We start from the raw sequence: 19,246 nt of genomic DNA, 5'->3' as shown, positions 1-19,246 counted from the left end.
GGTCTGTGGCCGGGTCTGTGGCAGAGGCCAGAAGAGGGCCGTGCAAGGCCGAGCTGAACGCAGTTTAGCTCCCTTGTCTTCCAGACAAACACAAGTCAACAGCTCGAGTCGGTTCCGTACGCCGTGGCCCCTCTTCCTCTTCCTCTTCCTCATCCCGCCCCCCAATCCGGGCTAAATGCTGTTATCAGAACAGGCCCCCTGCGCTGCTCACACGCTGGGGATCCTCTCGCCCCTAATGCACTCGATAGCGGCACACAAATCCGTCCCATCATCCGCAGGCTCCAAGGAGAACACCGAGCTAAGTCGAATGGGGTTCTCCCCGCGCCACGATGCTAGCGATTCCACCGCAACGGGCGCTCGGATGATGCGCAGGACCCTGCAACCTTGGCAAGGCGCGCACCGAGAGCGGGGGACCTGGCCTGACCTTCGCAGCCGATTCCAATTGGCACCGCATCCGCCCCTGGACGGCCGTGATATCATCATCATTCAGAACCGCGGCGAGTGCCTTGGTTCTCATGAAGTGTCGAGCAGCGTCCACACCAGCATGCATCTTGGGCAGTTGTGGAGGCTATCCAGGAGGCCGTACGCTTGCTCGACATCGCAGGCCATCGATGTGGGTGGGACTCTACCCGCCGGCTTACTTCCGGAACCCATTGACCCGACGTCCATCTCTGAGATCCCATCGCCCACGTGTGTGGCTAATCCCCGATGTGATCTTCCCCTGCTCGGCACTGGCATCCGTGAAGCGCGCGCTCCTCTATCCAGCGCTGCCATCTCCACATTGGCCATGGGCGCTCTCTTCACCTCCTCTAACTCTAAAAATTCAAAGTAATCTTGAGCAGTCATGTCCCAACCAGACGAGTCCGTCATCGCGCTCGAGAGCCCTGCTTCACCTGTCGAGACAGCCTCCGCAGAGGGCGAGGTCGCTGGCGCACGACCGCTGGCACATTCAGCAAACGGTCGTCTATCTGGGAAGGGATGGAAGGCGACGAAGACCGCGACTGTGTAAGTTTTTCACCTCTTCGCCGACATTGAACCCGAAGTCTCTCATGCTAGAACCAATCATGACCTCCACAGGCGGTCACACCTCCCTGACGGTGTAAAGACCAAGAAGTGGGAGGATCGGATGGAGAAGGTCAAGAAGGCGCAGGCGATCAAGAAACTCCAGGACGAGCTCAAGGACGAGAAGCTCGCAGAGATTCAAAGGTGCACGCACGGTTCCACTTCCCGTCCCCCGTCCCCGTCTCCGTCTGTCCCAGCGACCCTTCAGAGACACCCAGCTGACATCCGCCATACCCGTGTAGACGGAAAGAGATCACGCTCGAGCGCAAAAAGGCCGCAGAGGAGCGGCGCAGACTGGAAGAGGAGAAGGCGAAGGTGCGCACTGAAGCCCCTCCCGTTGCTACGCGGACGTGTCGTGCTCACAACGCGTCCCCTCTGTCCCTCTCGGCACCCTCAATCCGCTAGATGGGCGCGCGCAGGGCTGCCAGGCTACGCCGCAAAGCCGGCCGCACCAAGAAAATCAATCACTAACCCCCACCGGGAGCGTCCCCGCCATCAGCAGCGCTTCTGCACTCTAAGTGCTGCTTCCATCCGATGCTTGGACGCCCTGCATGTTTGGACTTCTCAGTGCGGAGGCGAGCATCGTCATTTGTGCCTCATTTGCAGCTATCACTCCCGTCACAAGATTGTCCGACGCGCTCGGTGGCGTCCCCTGTCCGTCGCAACTGTCATTTTGGGGGACCGCACGGCGGGCTCCTGTACCGGGACGCCACCATCATTTGCATTCCCGAGGCGACCGCCGTCGCTAGTCCTACTTACTGTGGCTAGGGAAGGGGGTCACTTGACACGTGGTTCTGGTTCTTGGGCGAACATGTCATGCTTCCGCGGCCTCATCTGTACGAATAGAACGCTGTATGTACTGATCACCCGCTTGCCGTGTGCGAAAGAGTGCCCAAGCAATGAGTACCAAAGCCAACCATATAGACAACCGTCGATCGCCCAACGTCAGCGCGCATCGCACTGGCGGCGCAAGTGAATCATGCACATCAAGCAAGATAACACACACAAGACACGACACTACTACATAGCACTCTCACCCACACAGCATCACAAGTCCCAGCTCGCGTCGACCTCCCCAACCTGCACGAACGGCCTGTCCAGGCCGACCACGACGCTCTCGCACAGCGGGCAGTTCGCGGCGAGCAGGTCCTCCAGCTCCCTCCGCGTCCGCTCGGCCTTCTCCGCGTCCTTCTCGCCCACGTCGCGCTTCGCGCCGCCCCCGCCTAGCCCGATGCCCGGGATCCAGCCCGCCGGCGCGGTGACGAGGTTCGCGAGCGCGTCGGGGATGATGAGGTCGCGCAGGCGGTCGCCCGCCGAGAGCAGGTTGCGGCCCAGCGCGTTCGCCCCGCGGGCACCCGGCACGGACCCGACGGCGAAGTTCGCGGAGAGGAGGGTGCGCTGAGCGGGCGCGGGTGCGGGCGTGTGCCGCGTCGCGGGGAGCAGCGAGGGGTTCGTGATCGCCGTGCGGTCGATCGCGGTCGTTTGGGACGACTTCATGAGCTCGGTCTGGAGGGCGAGGATACGACGGAGCGCCGGGGCGGGGAGGAACTCCTTCGTCTGTGGGGGGGTGTGCGTGTCAGTACCAGATGCGGACGTTCTCGATCGTTCAAGGTGTCAGATAAGCGATTCGAAACACTACCGCCGCACCAGAAATACACGACGATGACGGTGAAGGTGGAGCGGCTGTGAACGCGAACCTCGAATGCAAAGAAGGAAGAAGAGCTCGCAGCGCGGGCGCCCCTGGCTGCGCCAGACAACGAAGAGCGGGGTATACAGAGAACGTTACTCACCAGGCCGATCAGGCAGTCCGCGTGGAAGGTGTGGTGACACGGGAAGACGTAGAACTGCCTGGTCATGAGCGTGAGGGCGCAGTGCGAGCACCTCTCCGTGGCGTCCACGGTGATGAAGCGCTTCTGGAGGGCAGCGATGTCCTGCTTGATCGCCTCCGCGTTCTTCGTGGCCTCGTCCATGTCGGCTTTCAGCGCGTCAATGTGCGCAGAGTAGCCTTCGAGTGCGGTGCAGATTTCCTCCTTGAAGTCGTCAATGACCACGAAATCAGGGAAGAACGGCAGGATGTCTTCGATCTTGAGCAGATCAGTGTTCTCGAGGAAGCGCATCGCCCTAGATGATCAGTGTCTGTCAGTTTTGATATCGGGCGGACGGGAGAGACACCAAGATTCTCAGATGGAGCGAGGAAGAAGTGCGGTGGGTTTTGGACGCGATGGATGGGAACACGTACATCTTGATGTCTTGCTTGTCTTGGACGACATACTTCGCAATCTTGAGCCAGAGCTTCTTGCGCAGCTGGTCGTCATCCTCAGGCATATCCGCGTTGATTTTCGCAAGCTCTAAGTCACCCTTCTCGAGCGCAAGGTCGACGCTATTCTCCCACAGGCCCATCTTCGAGTAGATGTGCACGCAGGGTTGTGTTCGGCCAGTCTGCTTGCATAGCCGTAATGCATAGTCGAGGTCGTAGTACGGCTTGCCTGTAAGTGGGTCGGACGGTGCCGTCGACAGGAAGCGCAGGAGCGGTCCGTCGTCCTCGGGGTGATTTATTGACGTGGTCGATGCAGTGGAGGTTGATGTTGGGGTGGATGCGTAGAAGGTGATCATCAAGTTGTGGATCATAGGGGAGATGTTGCCCTGCTCGAATATGACATGGTTGAGATAACGTACAGCATGGTTGGGAGATAGTGGGTCACGAGGCGCATGCTGCAGACGGAGAATGGCAGGGATGAGTCGAAGGGGGTCGAGTGCACGCTGGCGCAACCACGAATCGACGGTCTCTTTGGGAGCATGTCGCATGAGGACCGGGGCGAATCGGTAGTAGAGCTCGAGGTCCGGCTACAAGCGACGTGAGGCAGACGTTTAGTGATTGTAGACTAAGACGAACCTGCCGGTTGATGACATCGATGGCTTTTGTCCACTCCTCTTCCATGACCCAATGCTCGACAACTCGATCGAAGTCACCGACCACTGCTGCATAGTGAAGATACATGTCTATCCGCCCATGACCTTGGATCAGCTCGTAGACAGTCGTCGGTTCAAGGTTCGCCTGCACAAACAGCTGAGCGATCTGTTCATGACATGCGCATATACAGTTTGATTACCTTGTAAGTCTCAAAGAAGTGTCGCAGGTCCTCCTCGAGGATGGCACGCTCAGCGAGAAGGTTGTCAACGTCTTGCGATACTGACTCCGAAGCAATCAAGTCATCAAGTTCGTTACATTTGCTGAGATAGAATTCGACCAGCCATGTCGCGAGCATCATCCGTTGCGAGAGATCCTATTAGATCCGTCAGAGGAAGTCAAGATCGACATCACTGCATGTCACTTACCGTCTTCCGTGTCCGCTCAAGACGCGAGATCAGATACGACCGCAGCGCATCGCGTTCACCGACATCCAAGAACTTTAGTGTCACTTCCTCAAAAGATAGTGAACACTGCGCATAGCACTGCGCAGCCTGGAAGTAGCGCCCTTCATTGAAGAATGCCTGGGCTTGCGCGGACATGACCTTGTCTCTTTGGGGCGCGCTCTACCAATCCCATAAGTCGCTGCGACGTTTGAAGCACCGCGCAAGACTGACCGTGGCATACTGCAGCGCAACATCGAACTTCCCCTTCTCGAGGTAGATTTTCCATACATCTCGGTGTTCGTTGGTGACCCCAATCTCCCATATTGACTGATCGGTGTACACCCAGTATGTCCTCCGAACGGGGTCTGCAGTGAGACCACGAACTTGCTCATTGGGTTTCTGGTGTGGTAGTCAGCAATCATATACCAGACGTTCTCCAGGTTTCGCACCAGTGGTAGCAACTCTTCGTAGGCAAGTTGCTCGTTCAGGTTGGAAATTCCCAAGACACGATCCCGATACAGCAACAGGAAATGAAACTCTGTCAGTGATATGGATATTGGTGTCGCATTTTCGGTAGCATTCTGTCTTGTTGGTGACAACGACGGTGAAGACACTAGTGCAGGGTACGGTAAAAGCTGAGCACCATCAATGAGGTCGTCCGTGTTGGATCCGAAGTCGAGGTTCCCATGATAGATACCGGCAGCTTGCGATTCTGCTCAGTCATCAGGAACAAGGGGTGACGCTGACACTACAGCTCACCATTCATCCACGCCACTGTTCGAGGCAGAGAGTATGCTTGTTCGGCATTCGGACTGTATACGTGCAGCTCTGAAACGTCTGGGCTGCCAGGCAGCTCCACGATCTCTTCGGGACATCAGGTCACTGTTGGCCGCATACTCGGTGGACCAACTTACTTGGCGCAGTGTCCCGATAGCTGCCAAACAACGCGGAAAACACTCGTCCGCCATCCTCAGATTTCCTGTCCGGTATGCCGACAAACTGGTAGATTCGAGTTGCAGTGGTCACCAGCACGAGTACCTTCTTGGGGTCAAGAGGAGGGAACATGTCGAACTTCAAGCCTGTCACCGGATGCCGTTCGGGGAGTGTGAACACAGGCTGAAGATACCTCTCTTGTGACTTGAAGAAGTCTTCCTCGGCATCCAAAACCGCCTCATAGATTGTTCCGTTCCTTGCGCCAATAAGCATTTCACGTGTAGAGGTAGAGTGCGAGGATGACAAGAGAGAGGCTTTGTTCCACGCGACACTCTCGATGATCATCTTGAAGCTCTTCAGTTGTCTTGGCTTCTTCCATCCCCGGTAGAAGTACCAATTCTCCCCCTGGACGGAGGTTACGAGTAGGTGCCTGCCGGAGGGGTCAAGGAAGAGCTTGTGTATGGTGAACTCGTTCGGCTTCCGGGGTATCTGTATGCGGATGAACTGTTCTGCTCGAGAAAGCTCAATCTGAATGATGAGATTGTTGGCCAGTCCCATGTACAGGGAGTCGGAAGACACAACGAGGGAGACAAGGGGGGCAGAGAGCGGGCATTGAACTTCGCCGAGCTGGAAAATGGGGGCGGGTGGAGGTGCCAAATCCGCTTGTTCCTAGCGAAGATGTCTAATACGGCACATGTCGCACAGATTGCTTTAGTCTTACTTGGAAAATATCTGCCCTAGCGTCATCCTGATCGTACGGGGAAGGCTCGAATCCTTCGTATTGCAGTGGTGGAAGCGGGCCGCGGGCGGAGCCTGGAACAGGGGCCGATGCATGCTCTACGTCTGACAAGTTCATGAGCATCTTGTAGGACTTGTGCTATGGACATACTGACAGTCATCAAACATTCTAAGGGTCTACGGAGTAGCCCACGCTGGTACTTGTATAATTCCTGAGGAGGGTCCCGACCAGGCGCCGCGGCGGTAAACGTGATAGGTATCCTGCACACAGAGAGAGGTAGAAGAGCGAAGCCGAAGCAGAGCAGACTATCAACGACGACAGAGGAAGCTGCACTTGGTTGCGGGGAACGCAAGTCTCACTGCAGCTGGCGGCGACCGCAATGCGCGTCGTGCGCGCACTGGCAGGGGCAGGCGCCCTGACTTAGCCACGTGCTCGCGAGACCCATCCGAGGAACTCGGAGGCCGTCGGCGCCCGTGCATCTTATCAGCGTAACCACATTTTGGAGTCGAATCACAAGCGTCATGACCTTTGACTTGACTCTGCATAATACGGCTTGCACAGACGCGACATCGATTGAATTGAGCTATGTATAAGACCGCTTCACATAAGCTTGTGATAGTCATACTTCGTACAACCGGGCCGCCGACCCAGTACATAACTCCTCAACGCACAGCAACATGCCACAGCTCAACTCAACATCGTTGGGACGTAACTAACCTCACTTCTCGCTCTCCTGGTTCTTGCGTTAATGGCGAATCCCGTTCGTTGATGTCGCTACAGGTCGCTCAAGCATATTCGAGCACCCTCCCTGTCTTGGGTGTTCAGTCAGTCAGCATCTGGAATGGTAACGAGTGTAGGTCCTTCATCTAACCTTGTGAGTGTAGGTCGCGACTTTGTCCTCAGGAACAAAAGCTTGCTTTGCTCAAGGTGTATGACTATACCTGGTGTATCAGACAATATGAAGTGAGCATTCTGTTGTTCGTATCCGGCAGTGTCTTACCAATCCTCTACACGGACATGCTCGTGGCCGCCAATTGGAAGGCAAAGTACACGTTCTCCAGTCATTGGCCTGATTCTTATGCAGCTTTCATGGGGCCTCTCAACGCATCATCCAGATGTCTGACCACGACTATCCGAAAGGAGGGACCTGACTCGGTCGTTGGAAGCACTTGCTGGAGGTCCTGCTCAACCCCAACAGCTTCAGCGGAAAATCAGGAACCTTGCATTCCTCGCAGCCCATCTTCGAGGCTTCTTGCCGCCGTTCGAGGAAATCAGCAAGAAAATGTGTCTGTTCCCAATCAAGCTGTTCGTGAGCAAACGGTAAGCGAGAACGACTCCCAATGTCATCGGAGCAGGTGATTTGCCACGATTTTCTTTAAAATACCCTCTCCCGTCCTGTCTAGGTGTGTCTGGCTACGACTATGGATTACTGGATGAGACGATGAGGCGGACAACCGCTTGGCGTGGGAGTATGGCTCGTTGTTGTGGGTACTACTCCATTGATTACTTGCGCTTTGAAGGCCACTATTTGATGTTCCACCAGCACTGAGGCCGCGTTGCATCAACTTCAGTTCGCACTCTTTATCCGAACGACGTGGGATCACCTCCCTGATAGGGCTATCGAGGCCTCTCAAGCAGTTCCTCTCGAAGGCTGAGGGATACACTGGCAAGGACGCAATGAGTATCTTTGGTGAACCAGGTCCATAACTCCTGCTCAATCACCGGCAAGCAAGCTGACCTACCTCCAGCTGGCTAGGGTTAATGCATCAGAAAAGCCTGAGACCCGCCTGCCACGAAAACCCAGGTGCAGACACTCAGGCTCGCTGGACATCGGACGACTGCCCGCACTGTCTCGTGGTCGCTTTGTGAGTGAGGAAGGACGCCGACTACGACGCCGAGCTCCGGGCCAAGGTCCTCAGACAACGCGGGCCCGAGCAGAGATGCGGTTCACCATTGACGACCTCGATGCCTCTGTTGAACAATGTCATCAATGTTCGCCCTCATTGAAATCGTGCGTCGTAATACTCTGATCTGCATATGCGCAGCACAGGACCTGCACAGAAGACTCCGCGATGTCGACCCATCGCTTTCAGTCTTTCCTCTGAAGCCCTCTAAGACGACGTGATCCCACCTTCGGTTCCGCTCATCTCAGCTACTGGCAATACCCTTGACGCGATCCCTGTGAAGGCTGGCCAACGGGCTACGACGTCTTTCTGCGGCTATGATTGGCATGCGGTCCTGCAGTCTTACTCCGGATGACGTGCGGAGTCGTCTGACAGACTCTTGACTTTCCAGTTTGCCCAAAGTCTGGGGCAAAGATGCCGATTTTTAGAACTCCAACGGTTTCTCTTTCATCGCCCCCGCGAAGTGAACGAAGGTCGGCGTGTACACCAACTCGTGGGTCTCCCGTACCGTCATGAGCGTCTGACACTGTTAGTACCCCAGGGGGGGCTTCTGTAAGTACAACATACACTGCTGAGAGGAACCGTGTTGATTGTATCCTTGTTCTTAGCTGCTGGTGTTCGCGCGTGCTTGGGTCAGCGTTGTCCTTCTCTTGACCGGATACATGGATGGCTGATATGAGTATATGCCTAGTTGGTGGCCCTCGTATGGAGCAGGTTGTCGACAAGTTCGAGTTCTCGCTACCAAAGGACGACATCTATGATCATCAGTGCATTTCAGCTGGATCGATGGACCTCCTTGGCCCGTTGTCAATGATACCTCGGCTCGACCATATCGCTGTGCGTTTCCTCGGTCCCTTGATCTTCACCCATGTCTCTACTAGGAGCGATTTAGCACCGTTAGCAGCATCAAAGAGCGCCATTCGCAATTCGGTGCTCACCAAGCGCAGCCTCCACCTTCATATATCGCCATAGCGCCTGCGATACATTGTTGGTGGAGTGTAACTCATCAGGTCCTTGCAACTGCTCCGGTGGTGCCAGTGCGTGCGACGGTTCATGACTGATAGGACGTGCAAGAATTTCAATATCCAAGAATAGACAGTCGACAAGAATTGCCTGTCGAGCACGACGTTGCATGGGGTCGGGGACCGCGGTGCATGACGCGAACGACGATTACCAAACGGGCCGCAAGAGGGCCGATTGTGTCATATCGCCGACCAACCTTCTTCTCACATACCACTGTGAGTACTGACTTTGTTTCCCATCGCCTTGTCCATATGAACATTCGATGCGTATCGTTAACGTCAACCTTGTTCTAGGTCCTTGCTCATCTGACGGGACCGGCGCCTGGTGTGCGAATGGCCCTCAAAGTCGACACAGCGAAACCATGGTGTCGCCGGTCGGAGAACGGAAATCAAGCTTCTTCACCTCCCTGCGTCGCCAAATAAGAGGTCAAAGCACTGCATGCGCCTCTTGGAAGCTCGCAAAGCCTGTCAGACCTTCTGACAATCCGACGCGATATGTTACCCACCATCCGACATGCGGGCCGCAAGAAGCTTGTCATACGCTTCCGCGGTCGCTATATCCCGATCACCATGATTAGTGATGCTTAGGGTCGCTCTACATGTCAAGCTTCAAGGGATAGATCTCACGTTGTCCATTCACCCCCTTCGGATGGTATAGAAATGCCAGCAAGCGTTCCCCGAGTTCGGCGATATTCCCTTGAGAATCCGCCACTGGGTCAGATCTAATATTCATCGGAAGACAATAAATAAATGCGATATAAGAAGCCAAGGGAGTCGGATGGGAGCTGGGCACACTCTCGCTTCCAAGCACAACCGACAAACCCTTACCATGCAGCTCCTCGTGCTCGTCCTCCTTTTCGCGCTCGCGGCCGCTATCAGGATCGTCTTTCGCCGCCGCTATAGGTCGTTGTCACATATCAGAGGACCGCCGTCTCCTTCCTGGTTGTTTGGTGCGTGGTTTAGTGTGTTCTGTCTGCAGGTCACAGAGCTTACGTCGGGCCAAATATAGGTCATGATATCGCCACTGTTCGCCAGCAAGAAGTCGGAGAGCTTGACTTCAAGTGGGTCAAGGAGTACGGTGCTACCTGGCGTATCGCTAGCCATCTTGGGGTAAGATCTGTTCGCTATGTCGTATACGTCCTGATCTCAACGGAGACCTCAAGACTCAGGTCCTGATGACCGCTGACCCCAAGGCACGCGAAGAGCTTTACTATCTCCCGCGCTATCGCAGCTCATGCTCAGGTTGTCCAGGCGATGCAACATATCTTCCACAAGTCGGGCTACAATTACGCCAAGCGTCGGGACCATACAGAGGTGACAAAAATGTTCACCGGCCCTGGGATTATCTCGGCGCAGGGCGAGGTGCATCAGCGTCATAGGAAGATCATGAATCCCGCATTCAGTGCCCCTCAACTTCGCTCCTTCCTCACATTGTTCCAGGACATTGGCACCAAGGTGTGTTATGTCCCATTCGTATACGCAGGCGCTAACCCTTCCATGACTGGCTTTTGTTGGCCAGATGTGCGACAAATGGAAGACGGAAGTCCTGGACAGCTCCTCTGGAACAGTGGCCGTGAATAAGTGGCTAGCTAGAACCACCTTGGATATCATCGGCGAAGGTGCGTGTGTATGAATCGCTCTCATCTCCTTCTTGACAAGTCATTCTGTGTAGCTGCATTTGCTTATGACTATGGCGCTCTGGACGAGAGGAATGATCGGCTATCTAGTGTGTACAACAACATCTTGTGAGCCCTCCCTACATGCTAGTCAGTCCGCGGTATAGTGAGATCTTGTTTTCAAAGCCTCAAAACATCGTTGCATCCGTCGAAGTGGCTGGTCTTCTGGCGGTCGATGTGGAATTATTTCCCGGATTCGCTGCTGCGATACGTACAGTATACACCGACCGCGGAACATCGTCACATGCGCCATATGACTCGCGTCTTCCACGAAGTTTCGAGTGAGGTCCTCGATGAACTTACCGGAGGGATATCCGACGAGGACGGAAAGAAGGACGTGATGAGTATCTTGGGTTAGTCGGCTTTCCCTTGCTTGATGTGAAGTTGGGTCATTCTAACCTTATGGTTCTCATTCTAGTCAAAGCTAATTCGTCTGAGGATCCGAAGACACAGCTCGATTATGTTGAGATGACTGCCCAAATGCAGAGCCTCACGTTCGCAGGTCACGAAACAACCGCTAGCACACTGTCCTGGATGTTGTGGGAATTGGCGAAACATCCCGAGTACCAAGCGAAGATGCGCGAGGAAATCAGGGCAACCCGTGCCGCAGTGCTTGCTCGTGGCGGAACGCGATTCACTATTGACGATCTCGACTCCATGACATCGGTGATGAACGCTATCAAGGTGCGTGCTCAAATCTGCCATACCACCACTTCGAAAGTAGCTGTAATCCTTTTGATAGGAGACGCTCCGGTTCCACCCGATTGTCTTCGGCTTGTGGAGGGAGGCAGTCCACGACGATGTCATTCCCTTGTCGGAGCCCATCGTGTCGGCCACGGGGGACGTCATTGATTCAATCCCTGTACGGGCGGGGCAGTGGATATCCTGCTCGTTCTGTGCATACAATAGGTGGGACATCTGCCGTACTCTTACAATGCACTTTACTCACGCACGAAAAAGGCTTCCGCAGGTTTGGGGAGCCGATGCCGACACTTGGAACCCGGATCGTTTCTTGCACATTGACCTAACGAAGCAAGTCAGAGTGGGCGTATTTGCCAATCTGTGAGTATCATCGACCGCCGTGGTGAATCGATCTTGAGCTAACGGCGGAGTGGCGCTCCGACATAGCATGACTTTCTGTGAGTAGATCTGTTCTCCTGGTATCACATTAGATATGAAAGCTGATCGACATCTCAGCTGCTGGGATAAGAGGTTGCATTGGGTGAGTACTTTTCTGGATTGATGATGGCTTAGCTAAGTCCTGGGTTTGCTGGATGTAGCTGGCGATTCTCGTAAGTCAAGGGTCGATTCGACACGCCTTTCCATACTCACACGTTCTTTCCAGAGTGATCGAGATGCAAGCTCTTGCCGCCGAATTACTGGAACGATTTGAGTTCGGGCTGCCCGAGGAGCACTACGAAATTATGCGAGTGCCGGCTGGGCTCATGATACCGTTGGTGAAGGATAAGCTGGAGCTTGGAGCTGTGATGCCCTTACGTGTTTCCTTGGTCCACTGAAGCGGAATCGGGGAGGCAGAAGTCGAATATCGTGGTACTTGATGGGCATCACATCTGCCTACTAGTACTGTTTCTCTTTACTATCTTGGTCGTGACCATGTACGATATTAGGACTCATAGACACGTGCGCAATTGACGACAGCGACTAGGTGTGTGGGCGACGATGTCACTGGTAGTGTTGCCGCCAAGCCAGCTAAGCTAAGCCAAGCTGACGCGCTGGATCGAGCTGGATCATCAAGCCGGAGCAAGCTAAGCCGAGATCCGGCCAGCTGAGCGCCAACTCCCTGGCCAGGCCCCAGCCACGGCTTGACTTGCAAGCTCACATTCCAGATACGGCAAGATGTTGCATGCGATGAACGCCATAGAGCGAGCATCACAGTCTCCGCAGTATTACACATATACATGCGTGAAATGGAAGCAAATGTCTATTACTTCAGTCTTCCTCCCCCAAAAATGGACAGAGTCGGGTTAATATGTGTGCAAAGCCCCACACACCAAAAGGTATAATGCTCAAGTGTGCCAGTGCCAGTGAATGATGATCTAGACATGTAGAGTGAAGTGGGTAATCCTCCCATGCCAGAGAAACACCTATTGTAATTGTTCAACCCTCAGCACAAATGTTTGACCTGTGGTACATAAGAAAGAATGCAACCTGTTACTGTATAGGTTGGGAGAGAAAAGTTGCAACTGCCAGTGTGCTATTCGAGGCATGGCTGAGAGGTATCCAACAGTTTTCGCAGAACATACTATCGCTCCAAAGGCCTATGAACATTGCATAGCTCCCGATATAATACTGCAACTCGGAGAGGCATGAGATCTAGCGAACACAGCTGAGTCTGTCCCCGAAGGCTCACCAGCCAGGTCTCACGAGCTGTGGCGGTACCAATGATATACCGAGTCCGGCAGGTATGACGTCACTAAATGAGTTAGCCCGACAGCTGGCTCGGAAACGAGCTGACCACCAACTGGATTTTCGGCGCTCCGGCTCAGCTTAGCTTGTTGCAACAAGCTGGGCGTCTAGTTGGCAAGCTGAGTTAGCTGGATAAGCCGGCTCAGCTTAGCGGCAACACTAGTCACTGGCGTGAAAATAGTAAGGGATTAATGTTCCAGTCTCGGCGCCAGAAGGGCGCTCTGAGGAAGTAGGTTAGGGTTACGGCCCGAAGGAAACTGAGGACCGTCAAGTGTTTCCTAAGTACTTACTTAGTACTGTGCTTGCAGCCACCTAATCGACCTCCTCGCTCCCTCTCAATTCTCCTATCTACCGACCTGCCAGGTTGTGTTCAATGTGTGCTTCGGCAGCCGTAGCCCTTTTGCATGGCACTGCTTCTCCCCTCCAGGTCGCCTTCGCTTCTTCGGTCGCTGCCGCGTTTGACGCACCCACCTCGCGCTTCATATCATGACTACATTCGCATCTCCACACCAGGTATTCTCGCTTGGTGAGATATGATTATTATCCGCTACTGATTATCACTCCCAGACGGCGGGACCGCTCGGCTAACACTCAATAATCCGAACTTCATCGGTGTAGCGAACTTCAGAGGCGAGCGCAGGTACATACGTCCCATCCAGTGCCACGAGACGATCTAGTGACAAGCGAGTTCCTGTGGGTATTGCGAAGGTATCAGGAAGACTTCTATGCGTTTGCCGCGCTGTCCCTCGACCCGGAGGAGCTGAGACTCAGCTACAAGAAGGCACACAACCTTGACTGGGTTCCCTCCGAATTGCCCACCACATTGGCTCGACAAATGCTCTTCGTAGGCATCTACGATGGCCATGGCGGATCCACCGTGTCTCAGTTCTGCCGACAAGAGCTCCACGGTCTGTTCGAGAACGTCCACAAGTCCCAAGTACCTGAAGTTTACGCCTGGGCAAAGGAACTTGGCGGATATTTCAGACGGTTCACCGGGGGCGTGTTGTCACCCTGGCTCGACCAGAATGCCGAGTCGTACCAGCAAGAGCTGGATCTTGAGGCGCGAGCAACGCTGGCATTCTTTGAGGCGAGTCCCCATCTCCTGTACGTTCTCACCTTTCATGAAACGAACACGCGTGTAGGTGGACAAGATCCTGTCTGAGGAGAAGGAAGCGAAGGAGTGCGGTGCGACCGCGTCCGTCGTCTTCCTCAAATCCTTAGATAATTTGGGCTACTTTCAATCTGAACATCTTGCGCTGACTGTCGCTCACGTCGGGTGAGCACTTCCACTATCGATAGACGTGGGGTGCTAACGTTTGGAATCAACCTGCAGGGACACTCGCGTGCTCCTCACCTCGACGGAAGCCGGCAGGGTCAAGCCCATGACCGAAAACCACCATGCCGAATCACGTGTGGAATCTGTGAGGTTGCGTAGGATGATGGGTGGGTTGACCACGGACTCGTTCGGAGAGGTTCGGTACGCACCCACACATTTTTCATGTCGGGCACACTCTGAAAGGTATGTTGCAGGTGGATGGGCGTCTTGGCAAATACTCGTTGGTACGTGTTCCACTCAGTGCCTCCGGATGTGACGTCCTGAGCCAGTATACAGCTTGGGTGACCTCAAGTTCAAGCCATATGGGGTGACGCCTGAACCAGAAGTACGCCATATGCTGCTCGAAGGTGAGTCTTATGTTTGTCGTTTCGGAACTTGGACTGACTGTGACACTCTTGCAGGCCAGCAGTGGTCCCATATCACACTGATCTCCGATGGCGTGTCTTCTGTCGTCTCAGACGAAGAGATCTCTGACCTCGCGCGAGGCGCGCTCTCTCCGAAGCACGCAGCAGAACGCATCTGTTCGTTCGCTGAGGAGATGGGAAGTGAAGACAACCAAACAGCTCTCGTAGTGCCTCTCGCTGGATGGGGCAAGATCACAGGTCCCGACCGCACAAAGGAACTCAGAGAGTACCGCCGCAAAGGATTGGAGGGCAACGAGCGACATCGTGGCAGGTGGATGTGAGCATCTCCTTGCTTGCAATGCAGCATAGCATATGTCTGGGTATGTGGGACTGTGTTGTTGTCTTCGTATATAATCCAATGGGACCTCATATATCGTAGTACAATTTGTATATACATCGTCGTACGAGATCTTATACTTATATTAAGTGCTTAATCGCTCATGATGCATCCTGACCCTTGCAGATGGTATTCCTGGTCTGGGTGGTACTGATTCGTGTCGCTACCTCTTAGATTTGAGCCGCAGCGTGACCATCTGCTCTAGGGTCCGAGCCAGCCGCCCATACGGTCTTACCCGACTTGTCGTTCAGCTTCTGAATGATCTGGCCACGGCCAAACAGACTTCTCTTGACACCTGTAGCGAGACGGGCGTCGTGCCCCATTGCTGCACTACACATTAGTTACCTGCTTTGTATGATGTAGCGAGGACAGGACGTACCGCGCAGCTGCTCGACCACCGCATCCGGGATCCCCTCCTCGAAGTATACTTCGCTGTTGATGTCACCGGAACGACCGCTCTTGTTGCTCTCTGTCTCCGGGCTGCCGGCAGAGATGCAGAAGCGGGGCGCGTCGAGTGCCGCCTGAACGGTGAAGCCGCGAAGCAGGTTGAGCAAGACCTGGACATGGCCTTGTGGCTGCGGGAAAGGACATCGATAAGCTCGCGCCATTGGGGGGCACAGACAGCAAGAACGCGTGAGCTTACCTGCATGAAGCCGCCCATTACGCCGTAGCTTAGAAACAGCTCGTCGCCGCGTAGAGCCATAGCGGGGATGATGGTATGGTACGGTCGCTTTCCGCCCTACGGTGAAGTGCAAGATTGAGATACGCGAGTCAGTCGCTTGCTGATGGTTCCGTACCTCGAGAGCATTAGGATGGCCGGGAGTTAGATAGAAGTTTGAGCCACGGTTCTGAAGCGTGAATCCGCATCCTTTTGGTACCGCTGTTGGCAGATGATCAAGACATGTATGTGTACGTGTCCTGAAAGGGCTTACCGCCAGTACCGAAACCTTTCGAATTGATGTGAGTCTTACAAGACAACGATAAACAAAGAGATCGCTTACCAGCGTAGTTGCTCTGGATGTAACTGCATGCGTTTCCCCATTGATCCGCGACTGTGAAGTAGACAGTGTCTGAAGAGTGTACAGGGTTGCCCTGAAATTGAAGAGCGTGGGTCAGGCTGGCGGTAAGAAACCATCATCGACAGACGTACATGGACAACCTTGGGGTTGGACCGGCTGGGGTCGATGAGCTTGGCACGCGACGCGAGATATTCCTAACCAAATCTTCAGTCACATGTGCCACAATGGTTCGATGACGCTAATCACCTTGCTCAGAAGCTGGTCGACAGGAATCTTGCCAAACGCAGGATCGGTCACATAGTACTGGGTATCTGCACCAATTTAGCATCAACTCGAGCAGAAATCCTTTAAGGATTGGCCGGGCCCACCTGCAAAGGCAAGTCTGATGTATACAACGTGAGCGGTCTACCTATGAGAAGACAACCGCCATAACCAACCTCATAGTCTCCACCAGAACGTGCAGATACTCTGCGGAGTTGTGTTCCATTTCAAGGAGCGAGCGAACTTTTCCTTGCTCCATGGCATTGTCCAAGATACCAAGGGCAATCAGGGCGGTGAGGCCCTGACCATTCGGAGGACACTACAATATATTGAGTCAGTGGTCTTGAGTCTCAAGAACCGACGGGCTTCCGCAACGAACCTCGTACACTGTCACCTCGCCGCTGAAGGTGTACTTAATCGGCTCAACGAAGTCTGTGTTGTGCTTCGCGAGATCCTCAAGCTCCATGACACCGCCTTTGCTTTTGATGAGATCTACGATGGCTTGAGCGACGCGACCCTTGTAGAAGCCATCCTTTCCGTGTGTGGCAACCTCGCGGAAGGTCTTAGCCAGGTTAGTGAGCTTCATATATTGTCCGGGAAGCGGTGCCTTCCCATCCAACAGCATCTCGTCTCCGTTCGGCGAGACCGTCTTCAGGAGTTGTTCTGAACGTTGATATGCGAAGCTATTGATCTCTGTGACCGGGAAACTGTCGCAAACTTGGATGAGTAAAACCCTCATCAAGATAACATGACAATAGAGCACCCTTCCTCCGCCAGTCTAATTGCTGGCTCCAGCACTTCAGCCAGAGACAGCTTGCCGCTGCCCAATTGTTCCACAGTATCGACCCAAGCAGCAGCACAGCCTGTGAAGGTTCGTAAGTCAGGAGCAGACGTGAGGCGATAGTAAGTATACTGATCTGACCTGGGACTGTTACGGAGTTGAGGTTGGTTCCAGGGATAGTGCTTCCGGTGATGCCTTGACCGCGAACATAGTCAATGGTTAAGTTAGCTGGTGACCGTCCAGAGCCATTGAATGCCTTGACAGTCTTGGTCTTTTCATCATAGAACAGGCAGAATGCATCGCTGCGGCGTAAGGATGTCAATTCTCATGCCATCAGCTTGATGGACAGTGAGACTTACCCCCCAATCCCACAACAACTCGGCTCAGTGACATTCAAGGCGGCGGATGTGGCGACGGCCGCATCCGCTAAGTATTGACATGATTAGGATGAACTTATCCTAGTCTAGATATCGTGGGGGCATCACCTGCATTTCCTCCCTTGCGGAGGATTTCCAGACCGGCTTCGACCGCTAACGGTTGCGATGCCGCTACAATCCCCTTGGCTCCGTATACGACGGATCTACGACTTGGAAAGGGCTGGAATACGACGTCAGGCCGCTCGACTCTGCTCCAATCGATCTGCATCTTCGTCTGTTGTGATCCTGTTATCTGAGCGTAAGGTTTGGCGGGCTTTGAGATTCTATGCGAATCCTGAAGGGCTCAGGGCACGGGTGAATGACTCGTCGCCTCCCACTGTCTGGATATATGCCGCCTCGTGGGAATGGTGGCCCTCGAGAGCATCCTGCTTAACCAGGCCGGCACGCTGTCTGTGCCGTGAATCGGGGGGGGAAGATAGCGTCAGAGCCACTCTCCCTGTCTCAGGATACCCAGAGAAAGGACGGAGTGCGTGTGTATCGCCGGAATGTGCCCCATCCGTACCGCGGAGACGGAGCTCTGCGGGTCTCCGAGATAGGCGAGAACATCTCACCCGGCGAGGAGGACGCTCAGTCGCAACACAACCACGTGACTTGACATCACCTCCCAGCTGCCGCTTCCGTATATGCTGGAAGAGTACCCGCGTTCTGCTGCGTTCTACCGCTACTTACTGCCAAAGAGAATATGCACAGCATGAGGGCGGAAGAACATGCCCGAAGTCGTACGTTTGATGCTCCTCTACAAATTTGGGACGCTTTCTCTGGCCGAGTGCGCATACGTTTTGGAATACACATAGCCCATGATGACACATGACTGCAGTGAGATTGTGGCAGGGAAGAGGACACTGACTTGCGCTGACGGATGAATATTCAACGCATAGCGAGGTGAATGTCAATATCGAGAATGAACCTACTACAACTTCCCGCATGGAAAGTGCAGGTATAAACGCAACGCACTTATTGCTTACTACTAGAAGCGTGCTTGTGCTTGACTAGTGACAGAAAGGCTCCAACTCGGCATTAGCTCTATCCGCAGGCAAATTATCAGTAAATAACGCGTACGCGGTTGCTATTAGTGGAAGTACTGAGCTTTGTTCACCGATTAGTCTCCGGAACTGGTCAACGTTATATATGACAACAACCCGAAGAGTTCAATAAGTAAGTATCTGCCCTTACAGTCGCAAGGTCCTCTCCCATAGTCAACTCTTCGCATTCCGCCGACAAGCAATGTGCGTACTCCGCCGACAGGCGAATCGCGGTGTGCTTCGGGCTCAGTATCAAATCAATGGAAGGATGAAATTGGAAGCCAGTTCATACATTTCTGGTAGTATGGAAGGGGCCGTGCACTCCTGCGAGTCTCGAAGGCACGTCGTAATCGCGTTGCTTGATACCCGGCTCTGCGCTCTGTATTTACCCGATGATCGCCGGAGGAATTGGTGTGTCCACAATCGTCTCGAAATACTTACTTATCTCCAACCACATACTTACCGGGACGCGTATGAAACCTGACAGTAAGTGGAGGGGCTTGAGATGGAGTTTATCTACATACTTCCTCCT

At 54.1% G+C, this 19,246-nt stretch overlaps 5 protein-coding genes across 5 annotated transcripts; 2 read left to right on the top strand and 3 right to left on the bottom strand.

The window, feature by feature from the left end:
- Window positions 1-355: 355 nt before the first annotated feature.
- Window positions 356-6,440, bottom strand: DICSQDRAFT_95920 (uncharacterized protein). Its single transcript, XM_007360376.1, has 14 exons — window positions 6,243-6,440; window positions 6,071-6,192; window positions 5,331-6,018; window positions 5,176-5,280; window positions 4,866-5,119; window positions 4,648-4,815; window positions 4,399-4,596; window positions 4,173-4,346; window positions 3,956-4,117; window positions 3,302-3,906; window positions 2,853-3,183; window positions 1,468-2,619; window positions 1,078-1,377; window positions 356-1,005 (listed from the first exon to the last, which is right to left on the bottom strand). Exons 1-12 carry the CDS (start codon window positions 6,253-6,255, stop codon window positions 2,110-2,112), a joined length of 3,330 nt encoding a protein of 1,109 aa, XP_007360438.1. The 5' UTR covers window positions 6,256-6,440; the 3' UTR covers window positions 356-1,005; window positions 1,078-1,377; window positions 1,468-2,109.
- A 2,387-nt stretch (window positions 6,441-8,827) lies between these two features.
- On the bottom strand, window positions 8,828-9,501 carry DICSQDRAFT_131250 (uncharacterized protein). The gene is made up of 2 exons (XM_007360375.1): window positions 9,309-9,501; window positions 8,828-9,230 (listed from the first exon to the last, which is right to left on the bottom strand). The coding sequence occupies exon 2, from the start codon at window positions 9,124-9,126 to the stop codon at window positions 8,899-8,901; it is 228 nt and encodes a 75-aa protein (XP_007360437.1). The 5' UTR covers window positions 9,127-9,230; window positions 9,309-9,501; the 3' UTR covers window positions 8,828-8,898.
- Window positions 9,502-9,843: 342 nt separating this feature from the next.
- DICSQDRAFT_95916 (cytochrome P450) lies at window positions 9,844-12,265 on the top strand (the record flags this gene model as incomplete). The annotated part of the gene is made up of 13 exons (XM_007360374.1): window positions 9,844-9,964; window positions 10,024-10,145; window positions 10,257-10,469; window positions 10,534-10,633; window positions 10,687-10,759; window positions 10,817-11,043; window positions 11,109-11,374; window positions 11,433-11,599; window positions 11,651-11,752; window positions 11,819-11,829; window positions 11,888-11,912; window positions 11,971-11,982; window positions 12,036-12,265. The coding sequence occupies 13 exons, from the start codon at window positions 9,844-9,846 to the stop codon at window positions 12,205-12,207; spliced, it is 1,611 nt and encodes a 536-aa protein (XP_007360436.1). The 3' UTR covers window positions 12,208-12,265.
- Window positions 12,266-13,521: 1,256 nt separating this feature from the next.
- Window positions 13,522-15,138, top strand: DICSQDRAFT_142542 (protein serine/threonine phosphatase 2C; the record flags this gene model as incomplete). The annotated part of the gene is made up of 8 exons (XM_007360373.1): window positions 13,522-13,630; window positions 13,685-13,757; window positions 13,826-14,204; window positions 14,260-14,393; window positions 14,451-14,594; window positions 14,648-14,677; window positions 14,730-14,800; window positions 14,855-15,138. 8 exons carry the CDS (start codon window positions 13,522-13,524, stop codon window positions 15,136-15,138), a joined length of 1,224 nt encoding a protein of 407 aa, XP_007360435.1.
- A 226-nt stretch (window positions 15,139-15,364) lies between these two features.
- On the bottom strand, window positions 15,365-17,900 carry DICSQDRAFT_164807 (gamma-glutamyltranspeptidase; the record flags this gene model as incomplete). Its single annotated transcript, XM_007360372.1, has 15 exons — window positions 15,365-15,519; window positions 15,574-15,769; window positions 15,838-15,933; window positions 15,992-16,074; window positions 16,127-16,141; window positions 16,196-16,286; window positions 16,345-16,407; window positions 16,460-16,524; window positions 16,582-16,595; window positions 16,651-16,793; window positions 16,854-17,181; window positions 17,238-17,337; window positions 17,397-17,557; window positions 17,615-17,681; window positions 17,741-17,900. 15 exons carry the CDS (start codon window positions 17,898-17,900, stop codon window positions 15,365-15,367), a joined length of 1,737 nt encoding a protein of 578 aa, XP_007360434.1.
- Between the last annotated feature and the right edge of the window lie 1,346 nt (window positions 17,901-19,246).

Source organism: Dichomitus squalens (assembly GCF_000275845.1).
Source record: "Dichomitus squalens LYAD-421 SS1 unplaced genomic scaffold DICSQscaffold_1, whole genome shotgun sequence".
Classification (NCBI taxonomy): Eukaryota; Fungi; Basidiomycota; class Agaricomycetes; order Polyporales; family Polyporaceae; genus Dichomitus; species Dichomitus squalens.
The sequence above is the reverse complement of the archived record's forward strand: the minus strand, read 5'-3'. Positions and strand labels throughout refer to the sequence as shown.